The following is a 26,291-nucleotide window of genomic DNA, read 5'->3' as shown; positions in this document are numbered from 1 at the left end:
GGTAATACATCATGATCAAGTGGGGTTTTATCTCAGGGGGATACAAGGCTAGTTCATCATTCAAAAAATCAATCAATGTAACTCACAATATCAACAGAACAAAAAAAAAAAGCTACATGATTATAACAATTGATGCAGAAAAGACATTTAATAAAATTCAACACCCATTCATGACAAAAACTGTCAGCAGACTAGGAACAAAAAGTAATTTTCTTAACCTGATAAGGCACATCTACCAAAAATCTACAAACTAATACTTTTTTTCGCATTAAAATTTTTTATAGGGACTTCCCTGGTGGTGCAGTGGTTAAGAATCTGCCTGACAATACAGGGGACACAGGTTCAATCCCTGGTCCAGGAAGATCCCACATGCCGTGGAGCAACTAAGCCTGCATGCCACAACTACTGAAGCTCACGTGCTGCAACTACTGAACCCACGTGCCACAACTACTGAAGCCCGCGTGCTCTAGGGCCCGTGTGCCACAACTACTGAAGCCCATGCGTCTACAGCCCATGCTCCACAACAAGAGAAGTCACCTCAATGAGAAGCCTGCGTACTGCAACGAAGAGTAGTCCCTGCTCACCACAACTAGAGAAGGCCCACATGCAGCAATGAAGACCCAATGCAGCCAAAAAGAAAAAAAAATTTTTTAATACAATTTTGAAAGGTTACTTTCAATTTACAATTATTACAAAATATTGGCTATAGTCCCTGTGTTGTACAATACATCCTTAAGCCTATCTTATACTCAGTAGTTTGTAGTTCTCCCCTCTCACCCCCCTCACTGGTAACCACTAGTTTGTTCTCTGTATCTGTGAGTCTGCTTCCTTTTTGTTATATTCACTAGTTTGTTGCATTTTTTAGATTCCACATATAAGTGATATCATACAGTATTTGCCTTTCTCTGTCTGACTTATTTCACTTAGCATAATGCCCTCCAAGTTCCTCCATGTTGCTGCAAATGGCAAATTTTGTTCTTTTTTAAAGCTGAGTAGTGTTCCATGCAACTAATACTCTTAATAGTGAAAGACTGAATGTTTTCCCCCTAAGATCTAGAACAATGCAAGGATGTCTACTCTCACCACTCTTATTCAATATTATAATGAAGGTCCCAGTCAGTATGATAAGGCAATATTAACATTAAATATTTGTAATAAGCAAAAGATACATATTGTAATCCCTAAAGCAAACACACACACACACACACACACACACAGCACGCACACGAACCCCACAGACAAGTGAAATGTATCGATAAAAGGATGGAAAATTCTAATCGTAAGCCAGGTGAAATGGCTATACTAATATCAGCAAAGCAGACTTCAAGACAGAGAGTATCACCAGAAATAAAGAGTAATATTTTATAATAATAAGGAGTTAATACCTCAGAAATACATAATTATAAATGTGAATGTACCTAACAATAGATTCAAAATCCATGAAGCAAAAGCTGACAGAACTAAAGGAAGAAAAAAAACATTTATAATCTTAGAAATTTTTAAAGACTCTCTTAGACAAAACATTTTAAGAATATAGAAATCTGTAGCCAATATTTTGTAATAACTGTAAATGGAAGATAACCTTTAAAAATTGTATAAAAAAAGAATATAGAAATCTGAAGTGTACCATCAATCACCTCACCTTTTTGACATGTATAGAAAGCTACACTCAATACCTATAGAATATATATTCTTTACTAGTACACAGAAAAGTTTAGCAGGATAGAGCATATGCTGAGGTATAAATAAAACAATCTCAAATTTCAAAGAACTGAAATCTTACAAAAGATACTCTCTAAATTAGAAATCGATAACCATAAGATATCTAGAAAAGGACCACATATTTAGAAATTATATTTTAAACATTTTTAATAATCCATGGATCAAAGAAGAAATTACCAGGGAAAATAAAAATGAATTATCACTTTGAACGAAGTGATAATTAAAATACAATGTGTCAAACTCTGTGGAATGTAGCTACAGTTGTACTTTGAGAGAAATACAGGTCATTAAATGTTTATGGTAGAGAAGAAAAAAAAGGCTAAAAAACAATGATCTGGGACTTCCCTGGTGGCACAGTGGATAAGACTCCACGCTCCCAATGCAGGGGGCCCAGGTTCGATCCCTGGTCAGGGAAGTAGATCCCACATGCATTCCACAACTAAGAGTTCACCTGCCGTAACTAAGGAGCCTGCAAGCTGCAACTAAGAAGCCCACGTGCCACAACTAAGGAGCCCAGGAGCCTCAACTAAGGAGCCCATGAGTCACAACTAAGGAGGCTGCCTGCCACAACAAAGATCTGGTGCAACCAAATAAATGAATAAATAAATAAACATTAAAAACAAAAAAGGCAAAAAAAACAAACAAACAATGATCTAAGTTTGCACCTAACAATATGAGCAAAGTAAATCCACAATAAGTAGAAAGGAAAAATAATAAAGAACAGGAAACAATGAAATAGAAAACAATAATTAAAGAAAATTACCAAAGCTAACAGTTGGCTATTTAAAATGATTAATAGGGACTTTCCTGTTGGTGCACAGTGGTTAAGAATCTGCCTGCCAATGCAGAGGACACGGGTTCGAGCCCTGGTCCAGGAATATCCCACATGTCGCGGAGCAACTAACCCCATGAGCCACAACTACTGAGCCCGCGTGCCACAACTACTGAAGCCCGTGTGCCTCAAGCCCATGCTCCACAACAAGAGAAGCCACCACAATGAGAAGCCCACGCACTGCAACGAAGAGTAGGCCTCGCTCGCCGCAACTAGAGAAAGCCCATGTGCAGCAACAAAGACCCAACGCAGTCAAAAATAAATAAATAAATAAATAAATTTGTAAATAAAATAAAATGATTAATAAACTTAATAAGCCCCTAGAAAGAATGGACTAGAATAAAACAGAATAAACCCAAATTACCACATTAGAAATGAAAGCATGGATATCACTCAGATTCTACAGACATCAAAAGGATAATTTATTATGAACAATTTTATGTCAATACATTTAACAATTCAGATGAAATAAAGTCCTTCAAAAACACAAGTTACCAAGACTGACACAAGATCAAATGGATACTATGAACAGACTTGTATGAGAGAAACTGGATTTATCTATCCCTACATAGTGGTTTCTTGGGGCCAGAGGTGAAAACATGGGTTTTCTATAAATGAGCACAAGGGATCTTTCTGGGGTGATGGAAACGTTCTAAAACTGGACTGTGGTGATGGTTCTGTAGATCTGTAAATTTATAAAAATCATGTAATTGGACACTTAAGTTGGTGAATTTTATGGTATATAAATTATAGCTCAATAAAAGTATTAAAAAAACCCACACTCTCTACAAAGAAAACACTAGATCCAGACAGTTTCAGTTATGAATTATACCAGACATTTAAGGAAGAAATCTTCTTTTAGAAAATACATGATAGAATTTCCCAACTCATTATGTAAGGCCAGTATAATTCTGCTATTAAAAGCTAACAAAGCGGGCTTCCCTGGTGGCGCAGTGGTTGAGAATCTGCCTGCCAATGCAGGGGACATGGGTTCGAGCCCTGGTCTGGGAAGATCCCACATGCCGCGGAGCAGCTGGGCCCGTGAGCCACAATTACTGAGTCTGTGCGTCTGGAGCCTGTGCTCCGCAACAAGAGAGGCCGCGATAATGAGAGGCCTGCACACCGCGATGAAGAGTGGCCCCCTCTTGCCACAACTAGAGAAAGCGCTCGCACAGAAACGAAGACCCAACACAGCCATAAAATAAATAAATAAATAAATTAAAAAGCTAACAAAGGGACTTCCTTGGTGGCGTAGGGGTTAAGAACCTGCCTGCCAATGCAGGGGACACGGGTTCAAGCCCTGGTCTGGGAAGATCCCACATGCCGCAGAGCAACTAAGCCCATGAGCCACAACTACTGAGCCTGCGCTCTAGAGCCCGCAAACCACAACTACTGAGGCCCACGCGCCTAGAGGCTGTGCTCTGCAACAGAGAAGCTACCGCAATGATAAGCCCGTGCACCACAACGAAGAGTAGCCCCCGCTCATGGCAACTAGAGAAAGCCTGTGCTCAGCAACAAAGACCCAAAGCCAAAGATAGATAGATAGATAGATAGATAGATAGATAGATAGATAAATAAATAAAGATTTTAAAAAGCTAACAAAGAAGATGGCAGAGTAGAAGCACGTGCACTCACTCCCTCTTGCGAGAGCACCGGAATCACAACTGACCGCTGAACAATCATCAACAGGGAGACACTGGAACTCACCGAAAAAGATAGCCCACATCCAAAGACAAAGGAGAAGCTGCAATGAGACAGTAGGAGGGGTGTAATCACAATAAAATCAAATCCCATAACTGCTGGGTGGGTGACTCACAAACTGGAGAACACTTATACCACAGAAGTCCACCCACGGGAGTGAAGGTTCTGAGCCCCAAGTCAGGCTTCCCAACCTGGGGGTCCGGCAACAGGAGGAGAAATTCCTAGAGAATCAGACTTTGAAGACTAGCGGAATTTGACTGCGGGACTTTGACAGGACTGGGGGAAACAAAGACTCCACTCTTGGAGGGCACACACAAAGCAGTGTGTGCATCGGGACCCAGGGGAAGGAGCAGTGACCCCATGGGAGACTGAAGGAGACCTACCTCCTAGTGTTGGAGGGTCTCCTGCAGAGGCAGGGTGTGGCTGTGGCTCACTGTGGAGACAAGCACACTGGCAGCAGAAGTTCTGGGAAGTACTCCTTGGCATGAGCCCTCCCAGAGTCCACCATTAGCCCCACCAAAGAGCCGGGTACCCTCCAGTGCTGGATCGCCTCAGGCCAAACAACCAACAGTGAGGGAACCCAACCCCACCCATTAGCAGACAAGCGGATTAAAGTTTTACTGAGCTCTGCCCACCAGAGCAACAACCAGCTCTACCAACCACCAGTCCCTCCCATCGGGAAGCTTGCACAAGCCTCTTAGATAGGCTCATCCACCAGAGGGCAGACAGCAGAAGCAAGAAGAACTACAATCCTTCAGCCTGTGGAACAAAAACCACATTCACAGAAAGATATACAAAATGAAAAGGCAGAGGACTTCGTACCAGATGAAGAAACAAGATAAAACCCCAGAAAAACAACTAAATGGAGTGGAGATAGGCAACCTTGCAGAAAAAGAATTCAGAATAATGATAGTGAAGATGATCCAGGACCTCGGAAAAAGAATGGAGGCAAAGATCGAGAAGATGCAAGAAATGTTTAACAAAGACCTAGAAAATTAAAGAACAAACACCTAGAAGAATTAAAGAACAAACAAACAGAGATGAACAATACAATAACTGAAATGAAAAATACACTAGAAGTAATCAACAGCACAATAACTGGGGCAGAAGAATGGATAAGTGACCTGGAAGACACAATGGTGGAATTCACTGCCATGGAACAGAATAAAGAAAAAAGAATGAAAAGAAATGAAGACAGCCTAAGAGAGCTCTGGGACAACATTAAACGCAACAACATTCGCATTATAGGGGTCCCAGAAGGAGAAGAGAGAGAGAAAGGACCCGAGAAAATATTTGAAGAGATTATAGTCAAAAACTTCCATAACATGGGAAAGGCAATACCCACCCAAGTCCAGGAAGCATAGAGAGTCCCAGGCAGGGTAAACCCAAGGAGAAACACACCGAGACACATAGTAATCAAACTGACAAAAAGTAAAGACAAAGAAAAATTACTGAAAGCAACAAGGGAAAAATGACAAATAACATACAAGGGAACTCCCATAAGGTTAACAGCTGATTTCTCAGCAGAAACTCTACAAGCCAGAAAGGAGTGGCACGATATATTTAAAGTGATGAAAGGGAAGAATCTACAACGAAGATTACTCTACCCTGCAAGAATCTCATTCAGATTCAACGGAGAAATCAAAAGCTTTACAGACAAGCAAAAACTAAGGGAATTCAGCACCACCAAACCAGCTGTACTACAAATGGTATAGGAACTTCTCTAAGTGGGAAACACAAGAGAAGGAAAGGACCTACAAAAACAAACCCAAAACAATTAAGAAAATGGTCATAGGAACATACATATCGATAATTACCTTAAACGTGAATGGATTAAATGCTCCAACCAAAAGACACAGGCTCACTGAATGGATACAAAAATAAGACCCATGTATATGCTGTCTACAAGAGACCCATTTCAGACCTAGGGACACATACAGACTGAAAGTGAGGGGATGGAAAGAGATATTCCATACAAATGGAAATCAAAAGAAAGCTGGGGTAGCAATACTCATATCCGATAAAATAGACTTTAAAATAAAGAATGTTACAAGACACAAGGAAGGACACTACATAATGATCAAGCGATCAATCCAAGAAGAAGATATAACAATTATAAATATATATGCACCCAACATAGGAGCACCTCAATACATAAGGCAACTGCTAACAGCTATAAAAGAGGAAATCGACAGTGACACAATAATACTGGGGGACTTTAACACCTCACTTACACCAATGGACAGATCATCCACACAGAAAATTAATAAGGAAACACAAACTGCAAATGACACAATAGACCAGATAGATTTAATTGATATTTATAGGACATTCCATCCCAAAACAGCAGATTACAGTTTCTTCTCAACTGCACACAGAACGTTCTCCAGGATAGATCACACCCTGGGTCACAAATCAAGCCTTGGTAAATTTAAGAAAACTGAAAGCATGTCAAGCATCTTTTCTGACCACAACGCTATGAGATTAGAAATCAATTATAGGGAAAAAACTGTAAAAAATAGAAACACATGGAGGCTAAACAATATGTTATTATGTAACCAAGAGATCACTGAAGAAATCAAAGAGGAAATCAAAAAACACTTAGAATAAATGACAATGAAAACACAATGATCCAAAACCTATGGGATGCAGCAAAAGCAGTTCTAAGAGGGAAGTTTATAGCAATACAAGCCTACCTCAAGAAACAAGAAAAATCTCAAATAAACAATCTAACCGTACACCTAAAGGAATGAGAGAAAGAAGAACAAACAAAACCCAAAGTTAGTAGAAAGAAAGAAATCATAAACATCAGAGCAGAAATAAATGAAAGAGAAACAAAGAAAACAAGAGCAAAGATCAATGAAACTAAAAGCTGGTTCTTTGAGAAGATAAACAAAATTGATAAACCTTTAGCCAGACTCATCAAGAAAAAGAGGGAGAGGACTCAAATCAATAAAATTAGAAATGAAAAAGGAGAAGTTACAACGGACACCACAGAAATACAAAGCATCATAAAAGAGTACTACAAGCAACTCTGCCAATAAGACGGACAACTGGGAAGAAATGGACAAATTCTTAGAAAGGTATAACCTTCCAAGACTGAGCCAGGAAGAAATAGAAAATATGAACAGACCAATCACAAGTAATGAAATTGAAACTGTGATTAAAAATCTTCCAACAAACAAAAGTACAGGACCAGATGGCTTCACAGGTGAATTCTATCAAACATTTAGAGAAGAGCTAACACCCATCCTTCTCAAACTCTTCCAAAAAATTGCAGAGGAAGGAACACTCCCAAACTCATTCTATGAGGCCACCATCACCCTGATACCAAAACCAGACAAAGATACTACAAAAAAAGAAAATTACAGCCCAATATCACTGATGAATATAGATGCAAAAGTCCTCAACAAAATACTAGCAAACAGAATCCAACAACACATTAAAAGGATCATACACCATGATCAAGTGGGATTTATCCCAGGGATGCAAGGATTCTTCAATATACGCAAATCAATCAATGTGATACACCATTTTAACAAACTGAAGAATACAAACCATACGATCATCTCAATAGATGCAGAAAAAGCTTTTGACAAAATTCAACACCGATTTATGAAAAAAACTCTCTAGAAAGTGGGCATAGAGGCAACCTACCTCAACATCGTTAAGGCCATATACGACAAACCCACAGCAAACATCATTCTCAATGGTGAAAAACTGAAAGCATTTCCTCTAAGAGCAGGAACAAGACAAGGATGGCCACTCTCGTCACTATTATTCAACATAGTTTTGGGAGTCCTAGCCATGGCAATCAGAGAAGGAAAAGAAATAAAAGGAACACAAACAGAAATCTCTTGCATTCTTATACACTAACAACGAAAGATCAGAAAGAGAAATTAAAGAAACAATCCCATTCACCACTGCAACAAAAAGAATAAAATACCTAGGAATAAACCTACCTAAGAAGGTAAAAGACCTGTACTCAGAAAACTATAAGACACTGATGAAAGAAATCAAAGATGACACAAACAGATGGACAGATATACCATGTTCTTGGATTGGAAGAATCAATATTGTGAAGATGACTATACTACCCAAAGCAATCTACAGATTCAATGCAATCCCTATCAAATTACCAGTGGCATGTTTTATAGAACTAGAACAAAAAATCTTAAAATTTGTATGGAGACACAGAAGACCCCGAATAGCCAAAGCAGTCTTGAACGGAGCTGGAGGAATCAGACTCCCTGACTTCAGACTATACTACAAAGCTACAGTAATCAAGACAATATGGTACTGGCACAAAGACAGAAATATAGATCAATGGAACAGGATAGAAAGCCCAGAGATAAACCCACACACCAATGGTCAACTAATCTATGACAAAGGGGGCAAGGATATACAATACAGAAAAGACAGTCTCTTCAATAAGTGGTGCTGGGAAAACTGGACAGCTACACATAAAAGAATGAAATTAGAACACTCCCTAACACCATACACAAAAATAAACTCAAAATGGATTAGAGACCTAAATGTAAGACTGGACACTATAAAACTCTTAGAGGAAAACATAGGAAGAACACTCTTTGACATAAATCACAGCAAGATCTTTTCTGATCCACCTCCTAGATTAATGGAAATAAAAACAAAAATAAACAAATGGGACCTAATGAAACTTAAAAGCTTTTGCAAAGCAAAGGAAACAAGAAACATGACGAAAAGACAACCCTCACAATGGGAGAAAATATCTGCAAACAAATCAACGGATAAAGGATTAATCTCCAAAATATATAAACAGCTCATGCAGCTCAATATTAAAAAAACAAACAACCCAATCAAGAAATGGGCAGAAGACCTAAATAGACATTTCTCCAAAGAAGACATACAGATGGCCAAGAAGCACATGAAAAGCTGCTCAACATCACTAATTATTAGAGAAATGCAAATCAAAACTACAATGAGGTATCACCTCACACCAGTTAGGATGGGCACCATCAGAAAATCTACAAACAACAAATGCTGGAGAGGGTGTGGAGAAAAGGGAACTCTCTTGCACTGTTGGTGGGAATGTAAATTGGTACAGCCACTACGGAGAACAGTATGGAGGTTCCTTAAAAAACTAAAAATAGAATTACCATATGACCCAGCAATCCCACTACTGGGCATATACCCAGAGAAAACCAAAATTCAAAAAGACACATGCACCCCAATGTTCACTGCAGCACTATTTACAATAGCCAGGTCATGGAAGCAACCTAAATGTCCATCGACAGACGAATGGATAAAGAAGTGTGGTACATATATACAATGGAATATTACTCAGCCATAAAAAGGAACGGAATTGGGTCATTTGTAGAGATGTGGATGGATCTAGAGACTGTTATACAGAGTGAAGTAAGTCAGAAAGAGAAAACAAATATCGTATATTAACATGTATATATGGACCCTCGAAAAATGGTACAGATGAACCAGTTTGCAGGGCAGAAATAGAGAGACAGATGTAGAGAACAAATGTATGGACACCAACGGGGGAAAGTGGCAGGGGGTGGGTGGTGGGACGAACTGGGAGATTGGGATTGACATGTATACACTAATATGTATAAAATAGATAACTAATAAGAACCTGCTGTATAAAAAAATAAATTAAATAAAATTCAAAAATTCAAAAAAAAAGCTAACAAAAACTTCACTAAGAAAGGAAACTATAAACCAACATCATTCATAAACATAGATGCAAAAGTCCTTAATCTATGAGCAAATTGAATTCAGAAGTGTATTAAAAGGATAATACATCATAACCAAGTAGGGTCTATTCCAAAAATGCACGGTTGATTTACTATTGGAAAATCCAATGTTATATACCATATCACACTACATATTATATAATTGCATTGATATAAGCTCAGTTCTAGAATAGGCAAAACTAATTTGATGTAAAATCTAAATCTAATATCAAAAGAAAAAAGGAACAATAGTCGCCTGGGGTGGATGGGAGAGACTGACTGGCACAGGACAGGAGGGAACTTTCTGGAGACTTGAAAATGTTCTATATTGTGATAGGGTTGTGGGTTTTACATGAATATACATGATTGCATTTGCTACATTTCAGTATATATAAACCTTACAAAAAAAAATTTTAAGTAACAATAACAGTGGGAAAATGGGGAATGGGTAGTAGTATATGAAACAAAATAAGAGAATACTGTTAAGTGCTGAAGCTGGGTGAAGGGTCATGGGAGTTCATTATACTATTCTGTTTTGGGGTTTGTTTTAATTTACATAATAAAAACAAAAACAAAACAAAACGTAGAGTTTTTAGTTGAGAAGAAGATATATGAGTCAAAATGTTTTGTAGTTCCCCACCATTACCAATAAAAAGTTACTGTAATTTCCTGTTGCAATTAAGAGGTGCAGTCACTAGTATTACAATGAATAGTACTTGCCTATACTTTGTGTCCAAGCCAAAGCAAAGAGATTGGTTAGGAGGACTTGCTACTACACACTCTATGAAGAACTAGTAAAATTTATTAGGAATATGAACTCTCAAGAAGAACTTAATAGCTTGCTTTGAATATCTGAAGCACTATCACTACTTAATTTGTCCAGTCAAGAGCCATAAATAAAAATAGTGGATGGAAGGTTCAGGAAGAGTTTTCAGCTCTATATTGTTATTATATCTGGCCGTGCCATGCGGCATGCGGGATCTTAGTTCCCCGCCAGGGACTGAACCCGTGCCCCCTGCAGTGGAAGCTCAGAGTCTTAACCACTGGACCAGCAGGAACGTCTGTGTTTTCAGCTCTATAAAAAGAAGAACAATGATCTCTCCAAAAAGCAAAGGGGCTGCCTTTGGAGATAACTTCCCTATTTGTGGAAATGTTCAAGTATAAGTGGGAGATTTGTACACTGGCAACAATCACAAGAAGAAAACAGCTATTAAGGTTCCTTCTAGTACAGAGATTTTGCAGTTCTCTGAACTATTTTCTCTTCTTTTGATCTAAATTCAAAGAGAGAAGTGCAAGGCTTTGTGGGAATGTCTTTTAAAAAGAATTCACTAGGTGGGTGGGGGGAACTGAGGAGATGTTTAAGGGTACAAACTTGCAACTAGTAGATAAGTCCCGGACATCTAACGTACAACATAGTGATTATAGACAACAATACTGTATTATAAACTTACAAGTTGCTAAGAGACTAAAAAAAATAAAGTAAAATAATTCAGCCAGAATGCAGTGTCATGATAAAAGCTGTAATACAGCCACAAACCCCAAACTTAGTATTCTGGCATATACGGTTATGAGCAGCATGCATAGAAATTTTTGGAAATTATCACAAAAATGAATGGTCTTAGATTCTGGGCTGAACTGAAATTTTCTAGATTAATCTTTCTTGTTAAAGTAATAAGACAAATTATAAAATCAATCACAACATGCAGCCCTGACCCAGGTACTGTGTCTTCTTTCCTCAAAGAATACTGATTATTGTGTTCCCTCCTCTGATCTAAGTACTGTGGAGAAATCAAAGTATAAGACACAAACCTTATCCCAAGGAAAATTACAATTTAACTACAAAGGCAAGACACGCCTGAAAACAAACCGTCACCACATAGCGGTACTTGGTTAAGTGCCAGAAGAGAGTACAGATAAGACATACTGTGAAATGGAAAGAACATTCTACTGGGGGTGGTTTCAGCAGGCTGCCTTGAGGTTAAGGAACTCAGAATGAAAGAATTTAGACAGGAATAAAAATGTAATGGGAGGGAGGCAGGCACTTCCAGGGCAGGAGAACAGGGTAAAGCAAGCATTGTGATGAAGTAACTTGAAAATCAACCTAAATTTTGTCTCCAGAGAATCCCCAGTATCCCTTCAGTGCCTTTGTCTAGCTCTCCTATCAATTTCTTCTCAAACCTTTAGATCAGTGGTTCCTAAAGTGAGGTCCTTGGACAAGCAGCATCATCAACTATCTGGGAACTTCAACTGCAAATTCTGAGGCCCCATCCCATATCTAATGAGTCAGAAGTGGGCAGAGGGAGGGAATGGAGCGGCAATCTGTGTTTGAGCAAGTCCTTCAGGTGATTCTGATGCCCGTTCAAGTTTGAAAACCTTTGCTCTAGGACTACCTGATAAGCACAACCCTCCGCGCAGGAAACTGATGACGTTCTGAGTGCCTAACTGAGCCACTTCGCTGGGTGCAGGAAGGGAGTTGATAGCAGGTCCCAGCCCTCTAAGAGTTCAGTCTCTGGCCCAATCTCGCTTTCTCCTCCAGTACCCCTTGTTCCAATCACTATCCTCTATGCCATCGCCTCCCGTATTACTTTACCCTCACAGGGCCCCTCCGTCGCCCTACCTCAGACTCAGAGGGGACGTGGTGCCGGCAGGGAGGAGAACCGCCCAAGGAGACAGGAATAGATGTAGCGCTTGCCCGGAGCCCGCCCAACAGGAGTAAAACGCCTCGGACCCATAAAGAACCGCTCCAGTACCACCGGCTCGGGCTCCGGCCTGAAGCCGAGGAGCTTGCTCTTCCACCCGTCTCGGCCGCCATCTTCAGGCCGAGCGTCGTTACCATGGAGTACGTGACGCCTCCGCGCCCATCGCCAGCCCCGCCCCTCGCCTCTCAAGGCAGGTGGAGGGACTTGGCGGTGGAAAGGTGCTTTTTGATTGGCTAGCGTCACCCATAAGAAGTTCACCGCGGAAGACGAGAGTTGCATCACGTCCATCGCGTCTCATTCGCGCGAAGCCGGCCAATAAACGCCACTTGGCGGCCCACGTGAGTTGGGCTGCGGGAAGACTAGTGGGTGCTGTTGGTAATGGGATGTTGATACGTCGGTGTCCTTACTGAGGCAGTTTTTCACTTTTTAATTCAGTTATTCACCGAAAAGATATGCACTCACTATGTGCCAGGTGCTTAGACATATAAATACATGCAAAATCTTTTATGGTTAGCTCTCTGTATAAAAGGTAAATGGAATGTAATTTTCATTTTTACTTATCCTGGGTCATCAATTCTAGACCTACTTTTAAACAAAATTTAAGTGTAGTTGATTTACAATATCGTGTTAGACCCACTTAATGAAAGTCATTTTCTGTAAAATCAAATGTGTTCTTTACTATTCAACCCCATCCCTTAACGTCTATGAATGTAAGAATTGCAACTGCATTAACCCCGGAGACTAGGTAGATCCTTGCCATTAAGGCAACTACCTTAAAAACTGAGCCGTGAGGAACTATAAGAAATTGGAAATTGGGACAAATCTCCTTGTGGCCCATGAAACAAAGAATTAAAACCAGGAACTGAAAGCACCGAGCTGTAACAGTCATTCCAGGAACTGAATATTGTAAATGACTATGCTAGGAACTGTAGTAGAAAAAAAAAAGAAAATCCCCAAGAATTTACAATTCATTGGTGAAGATAATGTACTTACAAAAAAAAAGAAGAAAAAATGGTTGGGGCATTTTACCAGTAGACTCATTAGATGTGTCTATCATCCCACAACTAGTGGAAGCTGGGATTTCAAACAAAATTTTTCACTTTATAACGTACTGTCTACACAAAACCACAAAGAAATTGCGGATTATGAGTAAAGAATGGTACCGGTCATCTTCAGTTTCCTAGGGGTAAAGGCAGTGTCATGCTGGTGGAGGGGCAGTTTCAATAGTCTAAAGGACAAGATGCTAGCCGTTTTAAGTTCATTTCTGTGAAACATTCAACTCCTCCAATGTAACTTTGGCTTGAGGACTGCCTTTGCACTGACCAAACCTCACTATGGGAGCAGAAAAGCGTAATACAGGCTCTCACTCCCCACACCCAACCGTCTCCTAGTCCCCCAACTTTGTAAATGCACTATTACCCGCTCAGCAACCAAAGCTAGGAAGTTAGTTTTGAAGACTCCTCTCTACAATCAATTGGTTTAAACATTCGGTTAATGTTTAGTCTGCTCTATTAAAGTACTCAAATATCTCAGTTAAGACTGCAAAGCCTACCTGGTTTTCCCTTCCTTCAGTTTATGCTGGGTTGCCACAGGGATCTTTCTAAAATATGAATCTTGTCACCTGTCACTCAAGCTCTTCAGTGACACTCTAATACAAGAATATTGTTAGAACTTCCCTGGTGGTCCAGTGGTTAAGACTCAGTGTTTCCACTGCAGAGGGGAAGGGTTCCATCCCTGGTCGGGGAACTAAGATCCCTGACATGTCATGGGCAGCGTAGCCAAAAAAAAAAAATAAAGACTATTGTCTAAAATCCTGGCACCTGGTAGTTTTCTAGACTTACTTTCCAATTACTTCCAACTGGTTCCAGTCACTACATAACCCAGTTAAATTGTTCAAGTGCCTTCTGCTTTCGCAATGTTTGTGCCATTTCCCTTTTCTGAAGTACCACCCCCAAGCATCTCTTCCTCTATTCGATGATCCCCAAGAGTACATCTACTTAACTGGCACAACAAAGTAGTTACCTTTAGCTTATGTTGGCTGTTTTTTTTTTAATTATGTTTTGGCTCCGTTGGGTCTTTGTTGCTGCTCACGGGCTTTCTCTAGTTGCAGTGCGCGGGCTTCTCATTGCGGTGGCTTCTCTTGTTGCAGAGCATGAGCCCTAGGCGCACGGGCTCAGTAGTTGTGGCACACAGGCTTAGTTGCTCCACAGCATACGGGATCTTCCCAGACCAGGGCTTGAACCCATGTCCCCTGCACTGGCAGGCAGTCTTAACCACTGTGCCACCAGAGAAGCACCACCTCCCTTATTTGTTTTTTATAAATTTATTTATTTCTGGTTGCATTGGGTCTCCGTTGCTGCGCAGGGGCTTTCTCTAGTTGTGGTGAGTGGGGGCTACTCTTCGTTGCGGTGCGCGGGCCTCTCATTGAGGTGGCTTCTCTTGCTGCAGAGCACAGGCCTAGCCGCCCTGCGGCACGTGGGATCCTCCCGGACCAGGGCTCAAACCCATGTCCCCTGCATTGGCAGGTGGATTCTTAACCACTGAGCCACCAGGGAAGCACCCCCCTCCTTATTTTTTAATATTTATTTTGTCTTTTGGCTGTGTCGGGTCTTAGTGCGGGCTCTTCCTTGTGGTGCACGGGCTTCTCTCTAGTTGTGGCACGCGAGCTAACTTGCCCCGCGGCATGTGTGATCTTAGTTCCGCGACCAGGGATCGAACCTGCATCCCCTGCATTGGTAGGCGGATTCTTTACCACTGGAACACCAGGGAAGTCCCCTAACCAAATTTCAAGTTGTGGGGCCATGAAATGAACTGCTTAGATCCGGCGAAGAGAGCGTAACTGACTAATGACTCCAAGCTGCTTCTCCTTACCATCCACCTCATTTGCCTTGAGGCCATGGCTCCTGAGGGTTGCTGCTAGACAAATAAGACTGGCAGTACAAACACAAGCCCCTTTTCCGTGACTCTTCCAACAGCAATTTTGGCTTCAGGGCCACCATTAAACCAACCAAACCGTAGAACTGCTGTGCGCCTTCATGCTAATCATTTTTTAGAGTCTGCTTCTTAGAGAAACCAAATACAATTAAAAACTGTTAAAAGGGGTGCAGTTTGGCAAACTCCCAGTTTTCTGTTGATATTTTCAGTGGAACGTCAAGATCTGTTGGTTAATAAAAGGAGTACCTGCTACTGCATCAAACACCTAAATCCACCATACTGCAAACTGATGCCTTGGTTCAAACTTGTATTCAGCACATTCTGAGATTTAAAATATTCTGCAGCCCTGCTTAGTTGCCTTTGTATCATGCCAAAACATCTCAATCCTGCACTTTACTATTAAAACATGGTGCAAAGGAAAGCAACCCTGTCCAGGCAATCCTGACCACCCCCCACCAAGATTTTTTAAGGTATGTGGCAACTTAGGGACACTTTCAACTTAGACATTATTCCCAGTCAAGTGTTATATACTGGATGCTTTGTCCAGTCACAAATCCCAAGGATATCTCATCCAAATGAGCTGCCAAATACCATCAATATAATCCTCATTCAAATTTCTCCCAACTACCATTTTTAAGCCCCAAGTTTCCCAACCAATCTATATTAAACAAGTGCATGCTACTACAAGGTACTTTAGGAGGTCAAGATATTTTCAGTTTCCTTCAATTTAATGAGGGAGGCAGTTACCAGTACCACAGCTGAAATAAGGGGAAAAGTTATAGATCCATTTGATGTGGAAATGTGGAAAAGTTTCATGGTGTGTATCAATACTGGCTAAAAATTGACTTCTGTCCTTCCTGCAGGTATCTCCACTTGTCCAAAAACTTTTCATAGGCTAGGTTCCCGCACTCCATCACTGTAAACCTTCCAAGATACTCCTTTCCACCGTCCCCAACTAAAGCTTACTTGTAACCTTCCCCCCAACATTTAAGGTCTTATATTAAGATACATCCTATCCTCATCAAAACCCTCCTGTTGTCTAAATCCCTGTAATTGCCATATTCTCTGGGCTCCCGTATACTCTGAAAATGCCCAATAACCACCACCATTTAAGCACTTAGCAACTGAATTCAGGGCAAAGAATTTTTTAAGCCGTGTTAACAAAAATACAAGGGAACAAATCCACACTTTTATTTATTTACTTTTCAGTAAGTTTAAATCCTTGAAGGGTACAGCATCTGGTGGGGGGGAAAGAACATAATGTCATTAAGTGCATGTTATATACAAACAGTTATTGAATACCACAACATGAATAAATCTCCCATTGTCCCATTACCCATCTCTGAAAGGCACCCAATGACTTATATCCTCGTGGGAAGGGAACTAAATTTTTAGAGCCTTCAGTTTCTAGGTGAACATTCTTTGACTAAGAACCAGTACTGGGAACCCGAGAGTCCATTTAATTTTGCTTCCTCTAACGATAGTAAAAACCTCCTCTGATGAGAAATCTCAACTGCTCAGCAGGGTTCAAAAGTACCCCGTGACCCCAAGGATGTAGCCATGTCTATTAAAAATAGATCCTAACTGAAGAAAACAGGAGCTATCCTGTTAAAAATATCACAGAATCTGGAGTTGAAGTCCTGGGACATGAGCATTGGTTTTCCTCTATAAAATAAGGCTAATACCTATTGGAACAAGACTGTCATGATGAAGAGATCGGAAATATTAATTATGCCAGGAAAAGGTATGTTGAATTTTTATTTTCTAGCAATTACTTCAGAGCCCAATAAATATATTTGCCAGAAAATTGTTCATTTAAATAGGTGACCCTCGAACAACACAAGTTTGAACTGTGTGGGTCCACTTATACACAGATTTTTTTTCAGTAAATACTTACTACATGATCCACAGTTGACTGAATCCACAGATGCAGAGGCCAACTGTAAAGTTATACGTGGATTTCTCACAGTGCCCCTAACCTCTGCGTCGTTCAAGGGTCAACTGTGCTATTCCCCACCACCCCCAGACAGCTTTAGCAATTACCTGAAATCTAGGCACAATCCATTTGAACCCTTTGCCTTCACTTTTCTTATAATGCCAAGAAAATGTTCCATAATACATTTACACAGTAGCCCCTAATTTTACAGCATGATCTATTGGTGACATTTTATAATCACAATAGTCCTTAGTAGTCAAAGCCAAACACCGTGAGCTTAGTTTGATTCAAAAGGTGCCACGTTGCTAATAATGTACTTACCACACGGATTCTGTGTCCAATGGCCTTAGCAGGAAGGTTGCTTCGGAATTTGGCACGAACCATGCCACTGTTTCCATGAGCACGAGTTATCTTTCCCCAGATTACTCTGGTTTTGTTAGGTTTTCCACCAGGAGTTACTGTGTTGCTGATTTTAAAAGAGGATTAAAAAAGGCATGAGAACCCAGACAACCAGTATAGTGTGGTACAAAATCAAGGTGACTTCCAGACCAGTCGCCCTCAACCCTAGCTTAAATGGTAATAGCTGTAATATGGGGAGGGGGCAGGGAAGGGGGGGGGGACAAGAAATGTGAGGATATTTTGAGTGTAGGGAGCGAGGAACTTGTTTGTAACTTTAAATAGCCAGGGAAGGCCTTACTAAGAAGCTAACACTGGAAAAAAAGACTCGAAGGTAAGGGAACAGCTTGTGTTAAAAACTGAGGTTGTGTCCCTGGCTTGTGGAAAGGAAGACGATGCCAAGAAATGAATCCTAGCTGGGTTAAGAGAGGACAGAGGGAGCCCTGAATGCATACGGTCTTAGAAGCTCCTTAATGACTTTAGCTTTTACTAAATGAGATGGGGAAGAGTTGGAATTTGAGCAATGTACAGATGATTTGACTTATAATTTTAAAGGACTGGGAAATCCCTGGTGGTCCAGTGATTAAGACTCCATGCTTTCACTGCCAAGGACACGGGTTCAATCCCTGGTCAGGGAACTAAGATCCTGCAAACCACGCATGGCAAAAAAAATTTAAAAATTAAAAAATTTAAAGGCTCACTCTGGTTGCAGGAGGAAAGGGGGATGGGGGAGATGAAAACATGTTCCCAAAGATCTGTTTAAAAACAAGTTAAATACACAATAGTCCACCCATTTCTTCCACCCCAGCCCCACCTCTATCCCAGAGATTTTAATTGATCTGGAATGGGTTTAAGAACCAATGCTCTAGAGAGATAACATCTTTAAACATCTATAAAAATTGTAACTTCAAGAGATCAACAAAATGAATTAAGCGATATGAAAAATGCTCTATAAAACCTTAAGATCGTAATACAAGGACCTGATGCCTTCCTTAAAACAAATTAATAGATGTAGTTTTTCGAAGTGCAGAAGACACCTATATCCAACACTAACCATGAATTTCCTTGAACTCCCAAAGTAGAAACCACAACAGTACCATTTACTTAACAAACTTCAAATGAGACCAATCAAGTGAAAACTCAAAAAGCACAATACTATCAACTTACTTCTTTGCTTTGTACACGTAAGCACATCTCTTGCCTAGATAGAATTCAGTTTCATCTCGAGCGTATACACCTTCAATTTTCAGGAGAGCTGTGTGCTCCCTCTGGTTCCGTAGACCCCGCTTATAGCCAGCAAAAATGGCCTTGGACCACAGCCTAAGACAAAATATACTGTTAATCATAAGCTGTTAAAAGATCTCATTTAACTTCAACAAACCACAGGTATGATTTGGCTTGTAATGACAACCACCTAAAAGTTACCTATATAGCAAACATCTAATTTTTTCCCCACCAATTTTAAACTCACACGTAGGATCACGCCTAATAAACAAACTACAAGTACAAAGCAATGATATTTAAAACGCATACCTCCCAGACATACTTGTCGTTTTAGAAGTCCTGTTCCCAGCAGGCCTTGAAACAAAAATAATCAGTTTAAAATCTTGCAACGCGCGTTTCCCACCTAGTCTCCTCTGGAATAGCGCCCCAAACTCAAGAGAATACCTGGTAACTAAGCAAATTCCAAAAGGAAGACAAAACCTAAAGTAGCAAGACAGTACACTACAGGAAGTAACTCCTAGAAACCCCAAAAGAAAGCCTTAAGAAAGTTCACGCCACGATCATGGGGAAAAAAAAGATCAAGGAGCCAGAGAAGCACGCAGAGAACAAGACTTTTAAACACTGAATGGGAAAGAAAAACTAAGGAAAGACACAGTAAACAGGCAAAGCCAGGTTTGAGGTGGGAGTAAATGAACAAAGAACCCTGCCTAAAGGTGCCACTGCTTCCAGACAAAATGCATCTATTTTATATTTTACTCCGCTAGGGACCGCAAGCAACTCCAGTTACCGGAGCACCCATTCTCGGAGGTCAGGGGACCAGCACCATCAGTCCCGTATCTCCTCCATCCTGTCCTCCCTGTTGCTGGAATCCATAGAAATCATGAGCTGGTAGAGCCTCGGAGCCGCACCAGCATCTCATGAGAGGCATATAGCCGAGCCGACCCCACTTATTCGCCCCCAAAGTTCAGCTGCGGGAACGCCACACACCTCCACAGGGTCCAAGATGGCTGAAAAAGAAACAGAAGGCCCCGTCGCGTGGCCTCGTGGGTAAACGCCTCTCCGCCCCGCCCCCCCCATTTAGGTATCTTCCGCCACCGCCAAGAAAATAAGCCTCAGAAATCGTCTTCTGACTGAAATAAGCCACGTTCAAGAGTACTCGTACAATTCTTTCCCTAAGTCCTTTTATCTTGTAAACTGCAACATGTACTATATACTTTGGAACAGAGGGAGGCAAAATGGTAGCCAGCTAAAGGAGAAGAACAGGTCCTCCGAAGCTGTGCGTTGCCATAGAAACACCTTAGCTTGGTTCCGGCGGCGTCGGGTGCTGTAGCGGGAAAAGTGAAGCCGGACTGGAGGACTACCCCCGCCTCGAATACCCCAGATTTGATTCGCCAACAAGGGGGTATCTTTCCTTCTTACCACATAGCAGTAGGGCGAACGGAAACTCTCGGATCCTATCCTGGAAGAGAAAGACTGCGAGCACAAAGGCAGGAGGGGAGAGCTCTTCCTTCTCTTTATCTTTTGTCCCCCACCACCCCCTTACTCCTTTCCTCCTTCTACTCCTTTATCTCTTTCCAGAAATGACTTAAGTTCTTACCGCCAATCTTCATTTTGACTCCGAGGGTGAAGAGCACTGTCCTGAAAAGGCTTTGTTGCCTTTTAAGGAGAAGTCATTCAGCTGCCAAACTCTCGCGGCGCGCAGCACCGTGGTCACGTGCCATAGGTCTTCAGTAAATATTCGTAGACTAGAATGGGATAGCTTAGTGGACGTGAGAGATTTACATTTCCTAATTATTGCACATTTATTTGTGTTGCCCTATGGATTCATTCCTTTTGTCAGCAGTTTGTTGAATGACTGACTACCATGTACGAAATTTTGTTCTTGGCTCGGAGGTGGCTGCAGTAAACAGAACAACAGAAAACTCTGCCCTCATGGAACTTACATCCTAGTAGGGGGAGCAAGACAATGAGCGAGTAAAATATATGGCACATTAGAAGGTAATGTGAGAAAAAATTTTCTCTGTGGAGATTGGCTCCAGATGGGACAAATGGCAGATACCTAGAAATATGCCACTGATTTAAGCTAGTACCTGATGGACCAGTGGTGAAGAGGTGAGGCGAAGAGTCGTTCAACTTGAAAGAATAGCATATGCAAAGACCCTGAGTTGGAAGGGAGCATGATTCCATAGGAGAAAGAAGCCCATTGAAGCTGGAGCCATGAGAGCAATAAAAGGGCAATGCCAGATGGATCTGGAGAGGAACAGAGTAGCCCAGATCATGCAGGCCCTATGGTCCAAGTTAAGAATTTTACTTTTTTTTTTTTTAAAAAAAAAAAAAAAGAATTTTACTTTTTTCCCCAAGTTAGTGAGAAACCATTGAAGGGTTCTAAGGAGAGACGTGATGAGATTTTCAATTTTAAAAGATGAGTTCTTCATTTCAAAAAGATCACTTTTAATTTGGAAGCTGTGGGGCTTCCCTGGTGGCGCAGTGGTTAAGATCGGCCTGCCAATGCAGGGGACACGGGTTAGAGCCCTGGTCTGGTAAGATCCCACATGCCGCAGAGCAACTAAGCCCGTGCGCCGCTACTACTGAGCCCGTGCACCTAGAGCCCATGCTCTGCAACAAGAGAAGCCACTGCAATGAGAAGCCCGCGCACTGCAACGAAAACTAGCCCCTGCTCTCTGCAACTAGAGAAAGACCCAATGCAGCCAAAAATAGTTAATTAATTTTTTAAAATTTGGAAGCTGTTAGAGTAGTTCAGGCAAGAAACAACAGCTAGATTCAGCATGATGTTGGGGGAGATGGAAATTGAAGGTAAAATCCACAGGACCTCATGGTGGTTTGAATTGGGGGAATGCTGATGTCAGGATGACAGGAAAGAAGCAGAAATGACTCCTGAGCTTCTAATATTGAGGAATGAGAAGCCATAACAGAATGAAAGCACTGGATTCTACATAAGCATAGTCCTATCTTACATATGTGAGGCACACTTACCTATGCCCCAGGCCTAAAAAATGGAAAAATAAAGAAACAACAACACAGCAAAAGAACAAAATCTTAACACCATGCTACTTCCTCCTAAGACTGCCCTTGAACCACAAAATTTGGCTAGTTTGGAGTATCTTTTTTTCAGTTTACGTAAAGATTCTTTAATTTTTGCATATGTTTATTGCATGAGACATACTTGTAACCACCCTCCTCAGGATCACTTTACTGTGGACAAAATCACACTGGAAACTTACCATTCATTATTCATTCAGTATAGAGCAAAAATCTCCATAGGGTGTTCTCATTGTAAAGGTTATTTAAGCAGAAAGGACTTTGGTTTACTGAGGAAGGGTAACATCTTAACAGCAGTATTAAACTGATTTTCAGGATAAATACAGTTTTTCTAAGTGCAATCTCAGTTGTTTTTCTAAGTCTGGGTGCAATAAATTCTGTTAATCTGGCAGATCAGGGAAATGGAGCCATCAAATTAAATATTTTAGTAATCAGAATAACAGAAAAGTAAATCTGTTATATAAAGATTACCAATTAATACTCAGAATATAATTAAAAAACATACAAAAGCCACGTTGGGCACTAATTTACCTTAAGAAACTCGAAGATTATATTTATCTGCCAATAATTAAGCTGACTACTTAATACACCTGTGCCACACGGTGGCAGTGGTTCTTCCATCTCCGGCACTGCTCTGCTAAGCCAAAAGGGGGGATAAGCCACAGCGCTTGTAACTCTTTTTCTCTTGATGGAAGAGTATAGAAGTAACTTAAATGTCATTCAACATTCCCTTAAACTAATCTCAATGTTTTCTTCCCACTTTAGGTGATTGCATTTTTGTGAGATTATAAATGTACCAAGGAGGTTAACAAAACTAACTCAAGAAGAATGGAAGAGTATGTTTCAAATTCCAATTTATTATATATTCATATGTATATATATAAAAATATATATATATGAAATGCCTTATGTTAAATTTCCATGTATTGTTTACCTATGGCTGTGTAACGAATTACCCTAAAACTTAGTGATTTAAAATATAAACATTTATTATTTCACACAATTTCTGTGGGTCAGGAATTTAGGCGTAGCTTTGTTGGATGGTTTAAGAATTTGGGAGCAGCTTAACTGTATGGTTCTGTTTGGGGATTTCTCATAAGTCAGAGTTGGCCAGGGCTGCAATCATCTGAAGAGTTGACTGGGGCTAGAGGATCCACTTCCAAGATGGCTCATTTACAGAGCTGGCAAGTTGATGCTGGCTGTTGGCAAGAGGCCTTAGTTCCTCAACCTCATGAACCTTTTCACAGGGCTCCTTAAGTGTCCTTGTGACAAGGCATCTGGATTCCCACAGAGTGAGAGATATGAGAGAATAATGGAGAAACTTTAATGTCTCAAAATCACCTAGCCTTGGAAACCACAATATTCTTTTGGTTACATAGGTTAGTCCTATTCAACGTGGGGAAGACTACCAAAGGGCAAGAGTACAAGAAGGTGAGAATCATGTGGTCCACCTTGGAGACTGGCTACTACATTCTATTTTTCACTAACCATGAGACAGTTTTGGTTGGCATCTAAAGATGTTGCTAGAAAAAAGTTTATTTTAGTCCAAGTTCAAATTGGTTAAGCATAGCCAAATAGCCCAGGCTACATATCTTTATTAAACAGTAGGTTGCTTTTCTTTGGGAGGTCAGAATGTTACTGGGAGGTATTTAGCAGAATCATCTGCAAACTACTTTTGTTCATTATCTTAGTTATATTATATGACAAAATGGACTTTGTAGGAGCCAATCTACATGCTGCCTCTGCTTTTGAGTTTAAGTAATTTTTAAACATTTGGTGGCTGACTTATTTTTTCCTTCATTCTTTAGAGGTCAGCTGGAAGCCTCAAATCTTCCTCCAAAAATTTGGCATTCTGAGGTGACAGTGGCAGTGACAGAGGAACCACCTACTGCTATAGAAGAAAATGAAGAAACAGCCAAAGAAACAGCAGTAGAAATCATCCCAGAAATCACGGAGCCACTCTCCTTTCTAGATGTACTGAGGATCTCTGCAGTTCTGGAGGACACCACAGACCAGCTCTCTATTCTAAACTATATCATGCCAGTTCAGTATGAAAAAAGAAAAAGCATCAGCGTGGTATATACATTCAGCATTACTTAATTTTTGCTTTCTTTTCTTTTTATTTCTCCATCATTGTCAGTACCTATGCCATTCAATTTAACTTGGGAAATAGCACCTTCATATCAGATAAAGGCCTACAATAATTATCTGAGATATATACTCTCAATTAATGGAGTGAAATAGACATATCTCAAGGTACATTACCAATCAGAATATCCTTTTCTTCCAATATATTGGCATTATTCTAAAAGGCCTATAGGTAAATCAATATAAATTCAATATATATACTGAGGAGATGGAACAAGTAATTGTGTCGTCTTACCTATCTTGTATTTCTCAGCTGCTAAAAGCTAACTGAACACTAGGGGGAGGAAATTCAACTGGACCCTGTCAACATTGCTTTCATCTAAAATGACTTTGTTATTGCTAAATATGTTGCAATCTGCCTTTTTAAATATCCAGCCACATCATTGTGTCAGCCATTACATTTTCAATGATGTTACGGACCCCTCCTCAAAGGACCACTGAGTTATCAAAAAACTCAGCTTGGTAGTGAGCAAAATCTATATGAATTCTTAAGCTCTTATAAATTTTAATAACTTGGGTTGTAGATATAAAATAGAAACAATTTATAAATACAAATACATATTTATTACGTTTAACAAAATTGCATTATATAATTTGTACAGAATATATTCTTTTTTTTTAAAATTTTATTTATTTGTTTTTGGCTGCGTTGGGTCTTTATTGCTGGCACACGGACTCTCTCTAGTTGCGGTGAGCGGGGGCTACTCTTCGTTATGGTGCGTGGACTTCTCATTGCACTGGCTTCTCTTGTTGCGGAGCACGGGCTTTAGGCACTTGGGCTTCAGTAGTTGTGGTGCACGGGCTTAGTTGCTCTGCGGCATGTGGGATCTTCCCGGGCCAGGGCTCAAACCCATGTCCCCTGCATTGGCAGGCGGATTCTTAACCACTGCGCTATCAGGCAAGGCCGCCCCTTATGATTTTAAAGTTATTATTATTACTACATGTATATGTATAACCTGGGTTTATACAGCTTTTATTAAAGTTTTAAAAGTTTATACAAAATTTTAATAGAACACTGGATTTGGAGTTGGGGACCTTTATGGTTTAGTTGTGTGCTATGGGCAATTCATTTCGCTTTCTTGGTCTTAGTTTTCTCATTTGTAAATTGTGATAGAGTTTTTTTTTTTAAATTTTATTTATTTTTTGGCTGTGTTGGGTCTTCGTTGCTGTGAGCGGGCTTTCTCTAGTTGCAGCCAGCAGCGAGCAGGGGCTATGTTTTGTTGTGGTGCGTGGGCTTCTCATTGTGGTGGCTTCTCTTGTTGTGGAGCGCTGGGCTCTAGGCACGCGGGCTTCAGTAGTGTGATGGAGTTTTAACTAAATGATCCCTTCTAATACTAACACTCTATGAGTTTTGAGGTACTTTTAAAACATTAATGGGTATTATAGGAATTAGTTTCCTTATTAACTTATGAAAAGCAAAGATATTGGAAACCCAAGAACTAAGCCTTTCAATGCTTTTAAAATGAGTCTAATTCTTAAATTAAGCTGGTTAACAAATAGTACAAAAGAGACTAGTGTTTCCTTTCTATTGTCTCCTTCAGTAAGAATCAAAAATAAAGAGGGAAGATATTTAGTTAACAAGATAAAGTTTTATCAATGATACTTACTGTCAGGCTTTAAAAAGGGCAATTTTCCATCATAGAAACTCAAGAGAGAAGGAAAAACCCAAATTTATAAACAACATTCAGTAGTGGTCACCACTCCAGTAAATAAAAGAACAAAACTTTTGCAGTTTTATTCTGGTTTATGATCTTCACCCACAAAATTTTCTGACTTAACAGAGGCCTTGCTTATGATTTTATAGAAGTATGAAAAGTAAAGGTTTGTACTCTTATTTTGATTAATAGCAGCTTAAAAGCCCCTTTCTCAATATGTTAGTTCTATAACTTTTAAAAATGGTGACCCTTAAAATA

At 40.3% G+C, this 26,291-nt stretch overlaps 3 protein-coding genes across 8 annotated transcripts in view; 1 reads left to right on the top strand and 2 right to left on the bottom strand.

Moving 5' to 3' along the window:
- Positions 1-12,820, bottom strand: part of LMLN (leishmanolysin like peptidase) — a 96,683-nt gene extending 83,863 nt beyond the window's left edge. For all 3 annotated transcript variants that reach the window (XM_068546571.1, XM_068546570.1, XM_068546572.1), the window contains exon 1: positions 12,599-12,820. In XM_068546571.1, coding sequence (XP_068402672.1) covers positions 12,599-12,817 — 219 coding nt within the window. In that variant the 5' untranslated portion in view covers positions 12,818-12,820. The remainder of the gene's footprint in view (positions 1-12,598) is intronic.
- Positions 12,821-16,790: 3,970 nt separating this feature from the next.
- Positions 16,791-20,177, bottom strand: RPL35A (ribosomal protein L35a). 2 transcript variants are annotated; one of them, XM_068546567.1, is made up of 5 exons: positions 20,158-20,177; positions 19,480-19,524; positions 19,114-19,266; positions 17,872-18,016; positions 16,791-16,852 (listed from the first exon to the last, which is right to left on the bottom strand). In XM_068546567.1, exons 2-5 carry the CDS (start codon positions 19,488-19,490, stop codon positions 16,829-16,831), a joined length of 333 nt encoding a protein of 110 aa, XP_068402668.1. In that variant the 5' UTR covers positions 19,491-19,524; positions 20,158-20,177; the 3' UTR covers positions 16,791-16,828. The 2 variants fall into 2 exon arrangements, with proteins under 2 accessions (XP_068402668.1, XP_068402669.1); XM_068546568.1 differs by having other exon boundaries at positions 19,958-20,171.
- A 323-nt stretch (positions 20,178-20,500) lies between these two features.
- The window catches only part of IQCG (IQ motif containing G), a 39,416-nt gene continuing 33,625 nt past the window's right edge, over positions 20,501-26,291 (top strand). For all 3 annotated transcript variants that reach the window (XM_068546564.1, XM_068546565.1, XM_068546563.1), the window contains exons 1-3: positions 20,501-20,572; positions 22,996-23,066; positions 24,039-24,306. In XM_068546564.1, coding sequence (XP_068402665.1) covers positions 23,059-23,066; positions 24,039-24,306 — 276 coding nt within the window. In that variant the 5' untranslated portion in view covers positions 20,501-20,572; positions 22,996-23,058. The remainder of the gene's footprint in view (positions 20,573-22,995; positions 23,067-24,038; positions 24,307-26,291) is intronic.

This window comes from Eschrichtius robustus, chromosome 6 (assembly GCF_028021215.1).
Source record: "Eschrichtius robustus isolate mEscRob2 chromosome 6, mEscRob2.pri, whole genome shotgun sequence".
Classification (NCBI taxonomy): Eukaryota; Metazoa; Chordata; class Mammalia; order Artiodactyla; family Eschrichtiidae; genus Eschrichtius; species Eschrichtius robustus.
This window is presented reverse-complemented; position numbering and strand designations above follow the sequence as displayed.